At 46.1% G+C, this 19059-nt stretch overlaps 1 protein-coding gene across 1 annotated transcript in view; it reads right to left on the minus strand.

Moving 5' to 3' along the window:
- Positions 1 to 19059, minus strand: part of ACBP1 (acyl-CoA binding protein 1) — a 52957-nt gene that overhangs the window by 13798 nt on the left and 20100 nt on the right. Inside the window, exons 3-5 of the mRNA XM_087667733.1 lie at positions 4419 to 4521; positions 4204 to 4319; positions 4028 to 4113 (exon numbers count right to left, since the gene is read on the minus strand). Coding sequence (XP_087523859.1) covers positions 4028 to 4113; positions 4204 to 4319; positions 4419 to 4521 — 305 coding nt within the window. The remainder of the gene's footprint in view (positions 1 to 4027; positions 4114 to 4203; positions 4320 to 4418; positions 4522 to 19059) is intronic.

Consider the following 19059-nt stretch of genomic DNA (forward strand, 5'->3'; position numbering starts at 1 on the left):
CTGATATAGTCTCTACCAACCCCTAAAAATGTTTTATCCACTTGCATGGCCAAATTTTTCCAAGTGGCAATCTTCTAATTCAAATTTTCAACATTATCCAACTTCTCAAATTAATTTTTAAAATACTAATTCTGAAAACTAATTTAATAATTATTCTAGTGCTCAAAAAATTAATTTCATTAGCCAATAATTAAATTGGCTAGGCCGATTTGTCTTCCAAGTATCCTTAAGTTGTAATTGAATCTTAGACTGGCATTAATTAATTAGTTAATGCCTAGTCTCTAATATCACCATTGACATTAGTGGCCAATAAATTGTTCTAGGCCCATATTTGACATCGGATACCACCTAGTACTTGTCAAGCATAACTTATTATAACTTTTGCCTTTGACACTCATCCTCGGGGTCCTTGGCTTGTTAACTTGAAATAACTACCATGTGCATCACATGTACTAAACAACCTTGCACATTTGACTAATATCTTAACCATATGTTATCGGCAAGATTAGAGCATCTCAAAATTTCACGTCCCTGTGACAATTGTTTTGGACTAAAGATAATAGAACAGATGTTTCAAGTCTAAATAACAATGCTATTAGAGTATAAAATATGATACTTGAGGGTAACATACCAAAACCTGATGCCCGCATGCGCAACATGTATTAGTGCTACCTATACCTTACAACTATATAGATGGGAGTGGATACATTATACATGAATGACCATACAAATAAGAGAAGTCTGGGCTTGTGAGAGAAAAGGTTGAGAGAGGGGGAGAGGCTAGAGAGAGAGGTTGTGTGTGTGTGTGTGAGAGAGAGAGAAAGAGATATATAAGAGGCTTCAAAGAAAGAGGATGTGAGAAGTGAGAGAGAGAGAGAGAGAGAGAGAGAGAGAGAGAGAGAGAAAGAGAGGCTTGGGGGAGAGAGAGATAAGAAAGAAAGAAGGGGGAAAAAAAAAGAGGAGAAAGAAAAAAAGAAAGTTGTAGGCTTGAAGGAGAGTGGCCAAAAAGTGCCTATTTTTTCGTACTAGAGCATACGAATATGTACCATACAGATCAGTCCATAGTATGTATAAAAACAACCATGGATGGACTGATCAGTCCTTGCATGCATCCCAAAACATCAATGAGGGCACCGGATCAAGCTGATGGCAAATGCTAGCACTAGAAGACAAAGGTGAGTTCTGAATGTCCAAGTGTGCTGGAAATCAGCAGAAGATAATAACCAGCCGACTGGAGGAGCAGCTACAAGCAGGCAAACACCCCTAAAAACTGGCCAACCTGCATCAAGACATGCAATAAAAGCTGGCTGACCTGTATTAAATAATGCAGGAAATGCAATCACCCTAATAAATGCTGATCACATCATACTAGCCAATGTGAACACAATCCAAACCACTGGAAAAGAAATGCACAAGCTGGAAATTAAGCAGCCACTGTGTGTGAACACACTTAAAACCAACTGAAAAAGAAATGCACGCTCTAAACAAAGCTGCCTCCTCCATCAAAACACATGACAGACTAAGTGTTAGAGCTCCTAATGTCGGACTAAGACTCACAAGAAGGAGATGACTGTGCAAGACACACAACTACTGACATTCTCATCATGGTCAGCACCATGAGCACAATACTGCAGGGCATCATGACATTGATGCTACACTGAAAGAAATTGAGACTTTCTTTTATTGGCCAACTTTGAGACATGATGTAGATCACCTTGTGCACACATCCATTGTACGTCAACAAGTCAAATTTAACCGACAAAAGGCACCGGGCTTGTTGCAGCCCTTGCCTATTCCTCATAGAACATGGAACAACATAGCCATGATTGATCTTCCTAGGACACCAAGAAAGCATTGTATGTTAGAAGGTCAAGTTTGACCAACGAAAGCCATCGGATTTGTTGCAACCCTTGCCTATTTCTTGTGGAACATGGAACATTATAGCCATGATTCATCTTCCTAGGACACCTACAAGGAGTGGTGGCATATGAACCATTTTTTGCAAATTTAGCGAATAGACACGTTTCATTCCAATGAAGAAACTACAAATCACATGGCAAGATTGTTTATACTAAATATCTTAAAATATCATGGCATTTTGCTCCAATCTATTGCGGGTGACAAGGATCCTGTGACATTAATGTGACATTAAATGATCACTTTTAATGTCACATTAATGTCACAGATCCTCACATGGAGAGTTTGTTTTGGGAAAGCCACTTTTGAGAACATGGGTATGGCCTAAAAGTTCTCATCTTCTTTTCATCCACATACAAATCGACAATCTGCAGAGCAAATACTATTGTCTTAGAACATTTGAAATGCTATGTGTCTAAGCATAGGACCAAATGGGAGCAGTTTCCATCACTTATGGAACATGCTTAGACCAACACACTGGAAAGTTCCACTAGCAAAGCAATGTTTGAGACTATGGAAAGGGGGGAAGAAAGACCTACCCATTTTGCATACAAAGAAAGGGATATTTGAGGCCGACAACTATGTTGAGAGCACGGATGAAGCTTATGTTAGAGTGAAGATAGCTCTCCAAAAGACTCAAGCAAAGCAGAAGAAAGTAGCTAACAATCACCATACAAGAAGAAAAAGGAGTGTTGAGCCCAAGTTCCAACAGCTAAACCCCTACCTTACAGTCTGACACCCACAGCTCCAATTACGCCCAAGTGTAGAGTGGACCTATTTTCAACTACATGTATAACCTGCCCTCTATCCTTGTCACCAGTTTGCCACATCAGCTACCTAATGCCGCCCACTTTGTTTGAGCTAACTTGCCTACATGTTGTCACCAGCTCATCGGCTACCTAACACCACCCACTTTGTTCGAGCTGACTTGCCTACCTATCATCTCTACCCAGTGTTGAATTCTGCCCTTTGTTGTGTCATCTTCGTCGTCATCGTTGTCATGTCGACCTACTGCCCTATGTCCCTTTGTCTCAACTATGCCACAGCATCGACCTATCTTGCCCGTTCACCATCCACCTAACACACAGCCCATCACCAACATGGCCCATCATCCACCCAACTAGATAAGCTCATAATTAAAATTTCAATTAAACTTTAATTACATTCAAACATTGGCTTGCACGGGGCAGCTCATATAAGAAATTTGAGCTTTTCACTTCTAAGCCATTTTCTCGAACTTTCGTCAGTAAACCTTTGGGGCTCTCCTTTTTGAAGCCAATCGCTATCAAACTAAAGGCTCTCGTAGTAGTCAGGTTCTTTGCTCTCGCTATTCTGCATAAAATGGCTCACCAAGCATCCAATGCTTTGGGACACCATCCCAAGCAATTGACACATCTTTAACATCAACATAGAGAGGGTATTTTTAACCCATTAAATCGATAAAAATTAAAAAGTTAAAATTTCTCAAAATTTTTATAAATTGTTATGACAAAACACTAGAAATAATTTTTTGAATTATGTTAGAAGTTATGACAAAACATCATCAAGTAAATAAGCCCAGTGAGCTATCATGCAGTCAACACTCAGCCAGTTCTACATTGAACTGAATATTGGAAGACCACATTGAATCATTTTGCAGGTAATGATGTAATGACAAACAAACCAGCCCATCATTCAGTCCACTAGTCCTAAAACCTTGGCCTGAACTCAAGTTGGAAGAGATTATGTAAAACCTACGTTAAGTCAATACCATCACACATCTCAGAGAGAACAGGTTGTATTTTTTTGGGGGATAACGACTAGATCAGCTGTGTAAGCAGTGAAGCAAGTGATCCAGTTCTGAACTCTAGTCTGGACTCAAGTTAAGAAAGACACTTAAAACAGTGTATCACAAACATTAGAAGGAACAGGTTATTTTTGGGATAATGATATAACAAAAACAAATAGAGTCCTTGGTAACATAAAAGTAGTTATTGAACGAGCACCTAAAATTGACTTATAAAATTTAGATTGTTGAAAACAATAAGGTCCTCTCAATAAAGTAACTGAAAGAGTCTATCCTATCCTGACACTAAAAGAAAAACATGAAAAGAGTCAGGTAGCAGCTTACCCAACTGATCAACTGGCGTATTTTCTAATAGTTTCTCAAGACTTTTGATATCTCCTTCCTTTGCATATATATGTATGTCTTCCAAACTGCGCAAAGGAGAGAACTACATTTGACGAGGCACTGATCTCAAAGTAACTCATTCCTCTTCTTACACCAAAACCAGAAAAGAAACATACACAAATCCCTCTTGTTGAGATGTCTCCTCTGCTGGCATACTGAAGACAGGTCCCATCCTTAATGCTTTCTTGCTGCTTCCAGAGGCTACCTCTTTATTCTCATCTAGAACTTTGTCCTGTAAGACAAGTTGCATTGTACAAGAACATCAGAGCAAGTGACCAGTCAAAGAAATAATTACTGTAGTGAACAAGCCTGCATAAGCATTGAGTTGTACTCTGGAATTTGTGTTCCAATCTGCACATATATCTGTAAGCAATGCGATGTACTGCTGCATCCCTTCCTCTGGCGAAATGTCTCCCAACTTCTTCCAAGCATGCCTTGCACATGCCAGCAAAAATGGCCCCGTCCATCATTCAAGGCATGCGAACTGAAACACTGTCAGAATGACTCAAGCTCTAATAGATAGGCAATCTACGAAGCAATGCAGGGATCATAATCCACTGGAGAAGAAAGTTGTTCACAGATGAAAGTCTAATAATAACAAACTGGAACAAGTCTGTCAGGAGCTCTTCTTTCCAAAATATTCAATCAGATATGATCTCACTAGAGCTTACAATTTAAAAAGGGCACAGATAAGAGCTGACAACTTGGGCTTCCATGAAAACCATGAAATGACAGGTATAAGTTGCCAAGCAAGCAATCCACAGAAAACTAGACTTAAAGAGGGAAAAAGCCAAGAGCAGTTTCCTCCCAAAGTGTGTGCATCACAAATAGTTTATGACTTAAATTTTAGTAAAAACTTGCCAATACATACTTCCACTAGCATCCTATGCCCTAAGGGAAACAAACTTCCTATGAAAACAAAATCTGGCAAAACCATACAAGACCACAATACACTCAATTGAATATGACGCGATTTATAATTTATTTCTAGCATAGCCTGGCAAAATAAGTATGATTGGGCTATCATACAATGATCAGTAATGTAACCTACTCCCACAACTGCATCGTGGATATGCACATGCATGTGTATACAAAGAACCTGGTTGGTTGGAGGCGGTGTGGAGGAGGAATTGAATGGGACTGCAACAACCCATTGCTGCCTAGGCCTTCCTTCTTGTTGTTTGTTACTGTGTGGATCCTGCAGCCTATCCTGTTGTCTAATCTTGCTGCCAGCCCCTTTCCCATAGATAACTTTAAATTCAAGCATTAAACTATAGACTTTGAAGTGTCAGAACTGGGTGCAGTGATGGAAGCATAGAAGACTGCTGTAATAGACCGCACAACAGAAGAGAGAAGAAAGAGAGAGAACACAAGCACAAAGGAACATTGCAAAGAAAGAACTCTGAGAAAGAGAGAGGAGAACACAAGCACAAAGGAACATTGCAAAGAAAGAACTCTGAGATATGCATGGAAAATGGAATCCATATACCAAACATGAGATATGTCCCATACAACAATGAGTCATTGGCTGTGTGAGCACTAGCACCAACTCCCTCTCTCCAACAGAACCTGTTCTAGAATATTAAGTGATCACTTATGAATGATTGAGGAGACCACAAATAAATAGGCATAAAATAATGCCCAAATAAATCGGGTCAGCCAGCATCATGATGGCCTAGAAATAAAGTCAGCCAACCAACCATGCCAAAAACCATAAGAAAAAAGCCCAAAAAAAATACCTAAATTAATCCCATGTGCCCAGCCCAAGAATACACGTGCATACACTCACTCATGAGCTGACTAATCTACTAACACCCCCTCTCAAATCATGGGCAATCTAATACAATACAATGATACAATAATAATGACTCATCATAGTCCATACAACAAAGACCATCAGAATAGGACCATGGATACCCAAGCAGTGGGTGATCAAGTCCACACTGAGGTGCCTCAAAGAGAACTTGATGTCGATGTCGATCGTACTAGAAACTAAAAAGAGAGAACTTGATGTTGATCGTACTAGAACCTAAAAAGAGAGAAGAATCATAATAGCTCTCTATGTTTGTTAGCAATGCCACACAAACGCAATAGCATACATAACCATCCTGTTAGCATGCCTTTGAGACTTGAGCATATGTGACCATGAATTCCTTGCCTTTGGTCAAGGAAAAGACTGCCAAAGTGTTCCCTTATGTGAGCTTGGCAAACAAGGAGCCAACCTCACTTTTATCAAGAGACACCCCATCATGAACCTAGAAGTCAATCCTAGTTCTAGGATTTCAAAACCTACCAAACTTCAATCAATGCAGAAGGGAAGTCCCTCTCTAGAACCTTTGTACCTATATACCTATATAGATAAGGCTCACCTGCCCCACCTTACTGTGAAGATATGCTAGGGTTTGCACTAAGAAAACACAGCATGTATGACCAAGACTGAAACACAAAGACTCAGACAGAGACAAGCAAAACTCAAACCCTAAACGCAAAATGCAAAAACTCCCAACTTAAACACAAAGAGAAGAAACTTTGAAATGAATGAATGTTGTAATTGAATGTAAGAGTGCACAAAATGCCCAAGGGCAAAGCAATGCAATGTCAAAGAGTGACATCCACCGGAGACGGATCCCATGTGCGGTAACCACTAGTCAGAGTGTCGCATTGCAGGAAACACCAAACACTGATCACCAAAGTGTCAAGGAATTGAGGCGACAACAGGAGAGGTGTTTGCTGATGTAGACATCCTCCTCCACAACAAAAACGCAAGTACTACAACAGCCGCCTAGTGGGAGAGATGGTAGCACCCTATCACCTCGCATAAGATGCTGAAAACACAAGCTGATCAGGTGCTATGATGACACAGTAATTGGAGATGTTACATTAATAAGGTAAATTATGGGAGACAGGCCCGAGGGATGACCATTTGGGTGCCTTGGGCACCCAAACAGGGTTTAGGGGAGCCTAGAAAGTAAGAGAGTCCAAGAATAGTAGGACTCACCTAAAGTTGACGGCTGGCAATCGGATCATGATTAGAGTTGCCAGCAACTATCTAGGCGAGGTTGGGAGGAGAAACAAGTCTCTGCCACTGTATCTCAGGATCGTCAGACATTTCTGAGTGATTCGACTATTTGTCAATACTTTTTCACGTATCCACATAACATTGGTATCAGAGCTGCCCGGTCCTGCTTTAGCCTGTCTCTCATGAAAGCTTTCGATTGTCCTCGCGAAGGCTTTCTCCGGCGCCCACACGTCACACGGGTCAGGCGAGAAGACGGTGCCCCACACGTCATACGGGTACCAGTTTGAGAAGACTGTGCCCACGTTTTATACGTCACACTAGCCCGTATCCTGGACATGATTGATTTCGTGAGGCGCAACAATCAAACGGCAGTATTTCGTCTAACGCTTCCGTGACGAGTTCCGTCTAGCTACCGTGTGACGTGATAGCTGCATATTGGCGACGGCTGCAGGCTACCGTGTGATGTAAGAGCTGCATATTGGCGACGATTGCAAATTAGCCACATGACAGCTATAGATTGGCAGGATACGAATCCAGCGAAGGCGTCACCAGCATGGACGATGCAAGACATGTCATAGTGATCACATTAGTTCATATGTGATCTGGCAAGGGGTGTTTAATTCCATCCTCATCCTACGTCTCTGCCCGACAAGCCTTATTCCCACGCGATAGGCACAGTTTGGAGGAAAGTTGAACTGTTCCTCATGTCTTTTGCTATCACTAAATTGTAAAGGCCATCGACATCTGCCCTATCACCGTGATCAAGGAAGTACCTCATCTTGTACGCAAATTTCTTATATTTGCTTTCCAATTCCAGTGTATTAATGGAGGGAAAAGGGAGAGAGGGAGTAATTGAAGGTTCTAGTTCTGGGAACCACCCTATGGTAGATTCCCATGAAACGGAGTTACAAGAAGAGCAATGGGAAGAATTTTTTGCCACACGAGAACAATTTGATGATCTAACTGCTTGTGTGCAGGCACAGGGGGTTCAAATGGAATTTTTAACTCAAACACTCACCGAAATAAAATCTCAATTAACTTTATTATTAGAAAGGGATAAAAATAAGATAGAAACCTTGGATCTTCCATCTTCATCGAAAGATTTGGATGTGGCTATGCGAGATCCTAAGGAACCCCACCACAAGTTGAGGGATAATCCAGTTTTAAAATATATGAAACCCTCTCAGTTTCACGGGGAGGAAAAAGATAGAAATAAAAACACTATCTTTAATTTTCTCCAAAAATGGGAGGATTTGCACAAACTTAAAAATACTGCACCACATCTTCAAGCGCTAGAGGCCAGTTTAACTTTGGGGCCAAAGGCGTATAAATGGTGGCGAACTTTAAAGGAGGCAAATAAAATATCTGAAACTTGGGCTCAATTTGAATCGGTCTTTTTGAAAGAATTCCTTCCTAAAAATGAAATGGAAAGAAATTGGGAAGATTGGGATTATGACAGACAAAAGGGAAGACCCCTGCTGACATATTTGGAGGAATATCGTGAGATAATCCTCAAATTGGAAGGAATAGATGAATTTCAAAAGACAAGAGGATTCATTAGGAGACTAGATAAGGCCTGTAAAAAGGAAGTGAAAATGAGTTCATCTAAGACGCTTGAAGAGGCAATTAAATTTGCATTAATTAATAAAGATAGTACGCGTCCAGGTACACTCGCTAGTCTCACTGATATGGAGCCCAAGACTAAATAATTGGAAACCTCAAAATTTGTAGACAAATTTAAAAGGAAAATGCCATTTCTTAAGGGCAAGAAACAACCCTTTGAAAAGAAACAATATGTAAGGCCAAAGTTAAGTCCAGATGACTTTGATAAGGCCAAAAAAGAAAAGTTGTGTTTCAATTGCCTATCCTCTAACCATGCTGCCTGGAATTGCCCTCAAAGGAAAAAGGGGGAAGGTAAAGGAAAGGATAAGGACAAGGGCAACGGAAAAGAAAAACAAATCCATGTAGTGCAGACCCTAGAATTAAAGGGGCATGAAAAGTATAAATCTTTAGAGGTTTTGCACAAGGATGTACAACACAGGTGTTGTATGTCAACTTCTATGTGGCAGCCTACTTTTGGACCACATGATTTAGTTAGAGTGCATGGATTGATAGCTGGAAAGAGGGTTAGAGTCATGATTGATGACTCCGCTACCCACAATTTCATAAATTATACACTTGTCAAAAATTTGAAACTTCCCCAACAAAAGAGTGGATATCATGTTAGCCTGCTCTATTTTCATTCTCAGTCTGTCATCTCCTGGTTGTGAGCTCCTGTCAGAATCTGGCAGGAGACAGAGGAGCTCTGTCAGTTTTGTGTCACTCAGCCCAAAATGGGCCTTTTTTGTGTGCAGTCGGCCCATATTTGGGTAGGTCGGCTAGTTTGGGCAGGTCGGCCAGTTTTTCTGGCTTGGGGCTATTTATAGCAGCCCCCCCCCCCAGTCATTCTCTCACACTCTTCTGCAGATTCAGCACACTCTCCCTCCTCTCCCACTCCGGCATTGGTGCTGCCATTGCTTTCAGTCTGTTCTGGTGCCCTCACTGACGCTCCGGGCTGCGTGCAGGGACTGATCAATCCACTTTGGTGTATTCAGCATTTCATTTCAGTCAGTGCAGATTTTCTTCCTTCATTCCCTGCTTTCTCTCTCTCCTCCTCTTTGTTCGTGTTCTTCTTCTGTTGCGCACTCTCACATGGTATCATCGCCTGACTGAGAGCACGGAGGACCTAACCTTGTGGAGAGATACCTCACCCCTCTTCTGCTGCTGTCGCCTCATCTCCAACTGCCCAGGCAGCCCCTCCAGGTGGCCATTCTTCTTGAGTTTGCTGCAGACGACTCCTCCAGAGGCTGCCACGTCATTCAGAGACCCCTCCTGCTTGCGTTTTCCATTAGGCGGCCCCTCTCTCAGCTGGGTGATACATCATCAGGCTGCGTTTTGCAGATCTGGTGGTCGTTACCACTCCTGGCGGCTCATCTCCTGCTGGCGACCCTCTCCCAGGCTGCGTTTTGGTGTTGGCGGCTTCTGTTCTAGTGATCTTCATTAGCTACCTTTGCGTTTTGCAGATCCAGGTGTTTGTAGGCTATCACAGCCTGCGTTTTGGTGGTTGGTGACCATACTGCTGGTCATACTTCGGCTTCGGCACAGTTTTCTTTCTCATCATTCCTCTGAGCGGAGGCAGGATTATCAGGAGTTTCGACGTCGGGAGAAGACTCCTCGCACTCGTCCCTCTTCAGTCCATGCATCTCAGAGGGTTCCATCTACCGTGAAGGTGCCTTCCGTGAAGACTGCTTCAGATGTGCGGATGCCTTCCTTAATTCCCTCTATTCAGGTGCCGATTCTCCCTTCCTTTCCGAAGGAAGATAAGTTGGATGGTTCCAACTACTCCCTCTGGTCGTGCAAGGTGGAGTGTATCCTCGATATATTCGACCTATGGGAGCTTGTTTCTTCGCCCATCAACCGTCCCCCCGTGGATTCGTCAGATGGCGCCTCTATGGACCGTGCAGCCTTGTGGGATAGGCTCAACTCTCGAGCCCGTTCCTTTCTTTTTATGAGTTTACATGATTCGGTTCTTGTACATGTTCACAGGTTACAGACCGCGGCGGAAGTGTGGAAGAAGCTTGCATCTTTGTATCAGCACAAGACGTTTGCCCACAAGATTTCCTTGGAGAAGAAGTTGCGGATGCTCAGTCTTGATGATTCTTCTTCTATGAAGGAGCACATCACGAAGATGGAGGACATGCGAGGCGAGCTAGCCTCTCTTGGTCATGTGATATCGTCCGAGGATATAGCGATGATTCTGTTGACTCAGCTGCCATCACCCCGCTATGATGTCTTCTACACCAGCCTCATCACCTCGAGGACCCGTGAGAAACTCCTATGGGAGGAACTTTCCCCGCTTGTCTTGGAGCATGACGAGCGACTCAAAGAGGTGGTTGCCAGTGGCTCCACCAAGGCTTTTACTGCAGGTACAGGTGGCGGCAAGAAGAAGAAGCAACAGAAGGATAAGGCCAAGGACAAGAAGGAGGAGGACAAGAAGGATGCGAAGGAGAAGAAGCCCAAATGTCCCCATTGTGGGAAGGGTACTCATCCCGAGGAGAAGTGTTGGCAGAAGTACCCCCATTTGAAGCCCAAGGAGAAGGACTCGAAGGCGGCCCCAACCACGACAGAGACTGCGTTTGTGCATGTCTTTGTTGAGGAGAATACAGCCCTAGCTTCTACCACTTAGGAGAAAACTTGGCTCGTGGACAGTGGAGCATCTTCACATATGACCTTCCAACAGGATTGGCTTCAGGATCTTCGTTCCCGAGGGGGCACTGTCACCATTGGTGACAATTCTACAGTTCCTGTTCGAGGTGTGGGAACTCTACCTATGTTTTCAGATAGGTGGTCTTCTTCCGCCAAAGTTCTCTATATACCTGATTTGGGCTTTAACCTATTGTATGTGCATGGTCTTACTCAGCTAGGTACCCGAGTCATTTTTACACAGGATGCAGTCACAGTAGAGGATGCTTCTACAGGTGATGCTCTTTGGACGGGTACACAAGAGGGTGGGCTTTATACGCTCACAGCCTTGGCTGCGAGAACTTCCCATGAGCTTGGGCTGCTTTGGCATGCTCGGTATGGTCACTTGAACCTCGATTCTATTCGGCCGGCTTCTCGGAGGAAGATGGTGGAGGGACTTCCAGATTTCCCTCCTCTTCACACTTTGTGCCCTAGCTGCTTGAGGGGCAAGCAGCATAGGCAGCCTCACCCTCAGGTTGCCTCTAGGAGAGCTACTTCTCCGCTTGAGTTAGTTCACACCGATCTTTGCGGACCTATGGGCACGGCTTCCCTTGGGAAGGCCAAGTATTTGATGCTGATTGTGGACGACTTCAGTCGTTATGTGTGGCCTTATTTCTTGGAGTACAAGAGTAAGGCGTACTCCCGTTTCTGCGAGTGGCAAGTGTTTGTGGAGACACAAACAACTTCCAAAGTTTGTGGCGTTCGAGCTGATCACGGTGGCGAGTTCACTTCTCACCTTTTCTCTCAGTTTTGCAGGGATCATGGCATTCGGGTGGAGTATTCCCATCCGAACACACCATCCGAGAATGGTGTGGTGGAGCGTGCGAATCGGACCATGGTGGAGATGGCCCGATCTATGCTGGAGCATAGGAGTCTTCCTCATTTCCTTTGGGGTGAGGTGGTGGCTACAGCGGTGCATATTCGCAACCGCTCTCCGACTTCGGCTTTACAGGACATGACTCCTTATGAGGCTTTCTTTGGGAAGAAGCCTTCCGTGTCCCACTTTCGCATCTTTGGGTGCGATGCTTTTGTCCATGTGGACAAGAAGAAGAGGAAGACGAAGCTCGACTCATAGTCGAGAAAGCTTATCTTCGTGGGCTAGAGCACGACCACGAAGGGATATCGGCTCTACGACCCGACGACACGGAAGATTGAGGTGAGCAGGGATGTGATCTTTGATGAGGCTTCGGCCTCCGAGGATCCGATTGATGGTTCTATTCCGGGTGCTTCTTCGACATCGCCCGGAACCCCCCCCCCCCCCCCACACCTTCTCTTCCTTCCAGGATACCCCTTAGCACCCCTCCCATTCCTCCTACTACGGCTTCCCTTCCCCCTTTGACGGATGTGACTCCTTCTACAAGTTCTTCCACCCCTTCAGACTCCCCTCAGGAGTCTTCTCGGGATACACAGCCTTCTTCAGGTGAGGAGGATCTACCTTCACTTGGTAAGGGGGAGTCCCTCTCCGACACGGGTGCTTTGCAGGTTCCGGAGACTACTCGGTCTCCCTCGCAGCAGGAGGAGTCTCTTAGGATTCCCTTATGGTATCGCCGGCTCATGCAGGATTCAGGTGTTACTCACTTTCCTGCTTCTTCTACACGTCCACGCAGATCAGCCCGCTTACACGCCCAGCAGGATAGTTCACTATGTGTGGACTATGCTCTTATATCTCAGATTCTTCAGGATTCCGAGCCTTCCACTGTGGAGGAGGCTCTTGCACAGGATATTTGGAGACAGGCTATGCAGGCCGAGCTCGATTCCATCGAGCGAAACCATACTTGGGAGCTTGTACCGCGTCCCAAGAAATGGAAGGTGATAGGTGTGAAATGGGTCTTTAAGACCAAGTATCTTGCAGATGGAATGGCGTCCTTGAGGAGGAGATTTATGTTTCACAGCCTCCTGGTTTTCTTGTGCAGGGGAAGGAGGATCATGTCTACAGGCTGCGGAAGGCCCTTTATGGCCTGAAGTGTCAGAGTGCAGCGGTGCGGAAGCGTAGGACTGAGAGAGAGAGAATGCAGAGAGAGAAGAGAGAGAAAGAGACAGTGGAAGATGAAGATCTGCTGTATAAAGTGTGCTGAATACAAAGATATGCAGATATATACACGGGCACAGTGCGCTGGACTGCGTGTCTCCACCTCGACGATGCAACCTGCTGTTCACCTCGAAGTCCGCTGCAGTCTGCACTGTCTCCTGTATGAAATCTGCGAACAGAGACGGAATCTGCGCATGTCACTGGTCTGTAATCTGCGAGCAGAGAAGTGTAGGAGACTGCTGGGGATGTCGGCTATTTATAGCCAGAATCTGACAAAAAGCAGGGCGCAGAAAATATCCTGCAGCCGACTGCCTGCACAGGTCGGACTGCCACGTGGCAGTCTGACTGTGCAGTCCGACTGCACTGGCCTGACCAGCCTGGCTGTGATCTCTAACACCCCCTCTTAGAGCCGGGGCAGGGCAGAAGCCTAAGGGATCTGGAATGTCTCCGAAGTAGAGCCTGGGGAAGTGCCTTCGTAAACAAATCCGCAAGATTGTCCTCCGTCTTGCAGTACTCCACAGTGATGGTCTCATCCAGAAGCTTCTCTCTGATGAAGTGGTACTGGATCTCTACATGCTTCGTCCGGGCATGAAAAACAGGGTTCTGTGCCAAGGCAATGCAACTCTCATTGTCACATTGCAGCAAAGTAGGACGAGTCTGGGGGCACCCAAGCTCCTCCAGTAATCTCTGAAGCCACACAGCCTCACATGTGGTGGAAGACACGGCCCGATACTCCGCCTCAATAGACGAAAGGGCTACCGTGGGCTACTTCTTGCTACTCCAAGAGATAACACCTGCACCCAAGGTAAAACAGTAACCTGTAGTAGACCGCCTGTGGTCCACATCACCGGCCCAATCCGAGTCGCTCCAACCTGCAAGTACAAGATCTGAACCATTTGTCCCTGCGGGGTAATGAATCCCTAAATTAGACGTCCCCCTCAAATACCGAAGTATCCTCTGAGCAGCCTGCCAATGCACCGTCTTAGGTTCACTCATGAACCCTGCCAAGAGCCCAACAGCAAAACAAAGATCAACCCTAGTGTTGAGAAGCCAAATCAAGGACCCAATCAACTGACGATAGCGGGAAGCATCCGCCATAGGAGAAGCTGAATGGGAAGTGGCCTTCCAGTTCGGATCCATAGGAGTAGAAAGGGCCCGACAATCCTCCATCTCAAAAGACACCAAGAGCTCCTGTACATATCTCTGTTGAGAGATGAAGATCCCCCTCTGAGACTGATAAATCTCATGGCCCAAAAAGAAATGGAGTAGACCCAAGTTCGTCATCTCCAACGTCCGATATAAAGCTGACTTCGTCTCTTGGACCTGCTGTGCATCATCACCTGTGACAATCAAATCATCAACATATAAGACAAAAAGCAAACAACCATCCTCGGAAGTGTGAACATAAAGCTGCGGATCGGCCTTGGAACGCCGATATCCCAACTGAGACTAGAGGAACGAATCAATCTTCTCGTTCCATGCACGCGGAGCCTGCTTGAGGCCATACAAGGCCTTCTTCAACCTGTAGACTTTCCCATCTGAAGATCCAAAGCCAGGAGGCTGCTCAACATAGATCTCCTCCTTCAAATCACCATTGAGGAAGGCCGACTTCACATCCAACTGGTAAACAGGCCATCTCCTATGGCCAGCCAAGGCAAGAACAGCTCTAATGGTCGCCATACGAGCTGTGGGGGCAAAAGTATCATGACAGTCAATCCCTGGGCGTTGTGCAAAACCTTTAGCAACAAGGCGAGCCTTGTGCTTATCCAAAGAACCATCGCTAAGATATTTGGTCTTGAAGACCCACTTGAACCAATCACCTTCTTATTCGGGGGGCGGGGCACGAGTGACCGAGTGCCATTCCTCTCAATAGCCTCCAACTCGGCTTCCATAGCTTTCTTCCATGGTGCGGACTGTAAAGCCTCCTTCACGGAGGTGGGCTCTCGATCTTGCATAACACGGGTCATCAAACAATAGTTAGAGCATACAAGCTCCGTTGAATGTGCCTCGTGCCGACGTGACCGCCGCGCACCATCCTACGGTCCCCACGCCTCAGGAACCCCCTCGATCCCTGAATCACGGAGTGTGTCACGGGCCCATCGAGGAGGAGGCCAAACCTCCCCTCGTCTCTCTCCAGCAGCAGAAGACTCTGGAATATCTACCAGTGGTAACTCCACAGGGGTGTCCGGTGGAGCAGTAGACTCTGTGTCAGAAACAGAATCATAATCAAAAGGCACGGGCTCCAATGGAACTGTAGAAGGAGCCCAACTCTCCCCTGAATCTCCAAGAACGGGATGCTCCTCACCCGTTGATATGGCCGGAACCTCCACAAACCGCACATCGTGGCTAGTGTACACATCCCGCTTGACGGGATCATACAATCGATAGCCTTGGGACTGGGAGCTGTAGCCAACAAATACCTGTCTTCGGGAAGCTGCTTCAAATTTATCACGGTGAGCCTTGGGAATGTGAACATAGGCATCACACCCAAAGACCCTAAAGTAAGAAACATCTGGCTTCGTCCCAAAGTAAGCCTCAAACGAGGTCATCCCTTCCACAGCCGAAGTAGGGGATCGATTAAGGATGTGGACTGCAGTAGCCACAACCTCGGCCCTCAGAACCTGAGGGGCCTGTGGGTGCTCCATCATGGTGCGCGCCATCTCAATCACACTGCGGTTCTTCCGTTCAAGAATGCCATTTTCTTGAGGAGTGTTGGTATTGGCAAACTCCTTGTGAATTCCTTTATCTGCACAAAACCGAGCAAACTCATTAGAAACAAATTCACCGCCCTTGTCGGATCGCAAGGTCTTCAACTTCCGGTCCGATCGGTTCTCCTCAAAGAGAAGCCAATCCTTGAAGTGTGAGAAAGCTTCTAACTTTAATGCCAAAAATAAGGCCCATGTCATCCTGCTGTAGTCATCTACGATCAGCATGAAGTAGAGCTCCCGCGCAAGGACTCATTCCTCATAGGGCCACATAGATCCGTAGATACAAGCTCCATCGGTGAAGTAGACCGCCGCAAAGCAGTGTGGGGAATGGCATCCCTATGCTGCTTCCCCCGAATGCAGGAGACACATGGCTGCTGGCTCACCACTATATCCGGCAACCCTCGAACAAGCTGTCCACGTGACGCCCTCCAAAGATAATCATAGTTCAGGTGACCAAACCGAGCATGCCATAACTCTGACTGTGACTGAGAGGTAAGAAGAAGAGTAGAGAGGGCAGTGGAAGACTTCAATTTATAAATGCCGTTCTCCTCATATCCGGATGATAGAACCTTCCTCGATCCACGATCAAGGACTCGCACCGTAGTACTGTCAAACTCCACCAAAAGGCCAAGGGAGCAAATCTTATGAACTGACAGGAGATGGTACCCAAAGCCTGGTACATGCAAAACCTCTGAGGTATGGGTACCACCTCGTCCATTTGGAATAAGCTGCATCTTACCCCGACCTGCAATAGATACTGAAGAGCTATCTCCAATGAGAATCTACCCACGCGAGGGTCACAACTGGGCAACACCATCTAATGAAGGAGTCATGTGCCGGGAGGCACCACTATCAACGATCCCGATGAACGCCAGGAGCAGTCCCGCGTGCACCATGAGCTCGAGGCCTAGCAGCAATAACTCATGGCTATGACCCTCCACTCGAGCCTGGGGAGCCGTCATCGCAGCATCAGAAGCATTCGGTGAAGCGTCCTCAATGACAGCTAGATGAAGAAATGCAGCTGATGAGGATGCAACCACCGCTCCAGAATCCTTGGTGTCCTTCTTGTTGGTGTCCTTCTTGTCTTTGTCAAGGCAATCCTTCTTCCAATGGCCAGTCTTTCCACAAATATGACATGTGGATTCTTTGTCCTTATCCTTGTCCTTCTTGGACTTGTTATCCACCTTCTTCTTCTTTTGGTCCTTTCCCTTCTTCTGAGAGACTTGACCTGTCAGCGCCTCCGACTTGGAAGCATTCTGTCCCTTTAACTGTTCCTCTTGGTCCAAGACCATAGAAACCAACTCTTCCCACCGAAGAGTAGACTCTCGCCCCGAAGCAATAAGGGCAGAGTAAAATGTACCGACTCGTGGCAGCAACTGGGATAATAGTGTGATCGCCATGTCTTCGGAGGAAATCGGCTTCCCCGCATTCTGAACCTGCATCTGAAGCTGCCTTAGCTTGTTAATGTGCTCCGGTAGCGAAGAAGACTTGTTTACGGACAAGGTCCGCATCTGTACCTCCAAAGAAACCCGCTTCATAAGGGTCATCCGATTGTACATCTGATCAAGCTCCAGCCATATCTCCCGAGCCACCGTCAAGTGCTCGATGTGAGCTATCACGACTGTAGTACATGATAGAAAAAGAAAGGAACGAAACCTGGCATTCAGTTTGGCCCAATGAGACTGAGCCTTGGCCAACTCCGCACGAGCATCGGAAGAGAGTTTGGACTCATCTCTCACCGAAGGCCGGTCAATCTCCTCCTGTACTAGCTCCGCCAAATCATAGGACTCAAGGATGGCCAACATCATTATGCACCAAATGCGGTAGTTGTCACCGTCGAGCTTCTGATCTGCAGGAAGAGCCGGTAAGACAAGCACCTTCCGGTCCATGATCGACTAGAACTCCAAGTCAATCTCTGTAGACATCTTCACCTGTAATGCCTTCACAAACGCAAAAGCAGCCCCCTCTGACTGGGAAAACTCAGCCTGCTAAGGCTCTTCCACGTCCTGAACCTCTTCACCCGCCGGAGGCGATAAAAAAGCAAAACCTGTACTTGTAGGCTGAAAACTCAAACTTCCTCCGCGTCAAACAGCAGCAAATCCACCACCTGGACTCCTTTCCTGCGCGCCCACACTCGCTTCAGCCTTGTTCCAAGGCGCAGCCCTCTTGTCTGCCCTCAAACGCAAAAAACGCAAATTTCTGTCGCGATAGAAACTCCTCTTCAGGTTGATTCTGCGCTCAGTCAGCCCTCTAACACTGCTCTGATACCATGTCAGAGTGCAGCGGTGCGGAAGCGTAGGACTGAGAGAGAGAGAACGCAGAGAGAGAAGAGAGAGAAAGAGATAGTGGAAGATGAAGATCTGCTGTATAAAGTGTGCTGAATACAAAGATATGCAGATATATACACGGGCGCAGTGCGCTGGACTGCGTGTCTCCACCTTGACGATGCAACCTGCTATTCACCTCGAAGTCCGCTGCAGTCTGCATTGTCTCCTGTCTGAAATCTGAAAAAAGAGATGGAATCTGCGCGTGTCACCGGTCTGTAATCTGCGAGCAGAGAAGTGTAGGAGACTGCTGGGGATGTCGGCTATTTATAGCCAGAATCTGACAAAAAACAGGGCACAGAAAATATCTTGTCGCAGCCGACTGCCTGCACAGGTCGGACTGCCACGTGGCAGTCTGACTGTGCAGTCCGATTGCCTGTCCGACTGCACTGGCCTGACCAGCTTGGCTGTGATCTCTAACATGAAGCAGGCTCCTCGTGCTTGGTACCAAAGGATTGACCGCTTCTTTCTACAGAGTGGCTTTTAGCGCTCCGATCATGATCCCAACCTCTACTTACGGGTTGTGGGTTCTCTTTGTGTTTTCCTTATTTTGTATGTCGATGATCTTATCATTACAAGGAGCGACACTCAGCAGGTGGAGCATACTCGGT

Source organism: Lygodium microphyllum, chromosome 26, assembly GCF_053477565.2.
Source record: "Lygodium microphyllum isolate KBCC chromosome 26, Lygodium_microphyllum_v1.1.10, whole genome shotgun sequence".
NCBI lineage: Eukaryota > Viridiplantae > Streptophyta > Polypodiopsida > Schizaeales > Lygodiaceae > Lygodium > Lygodium microphyllum.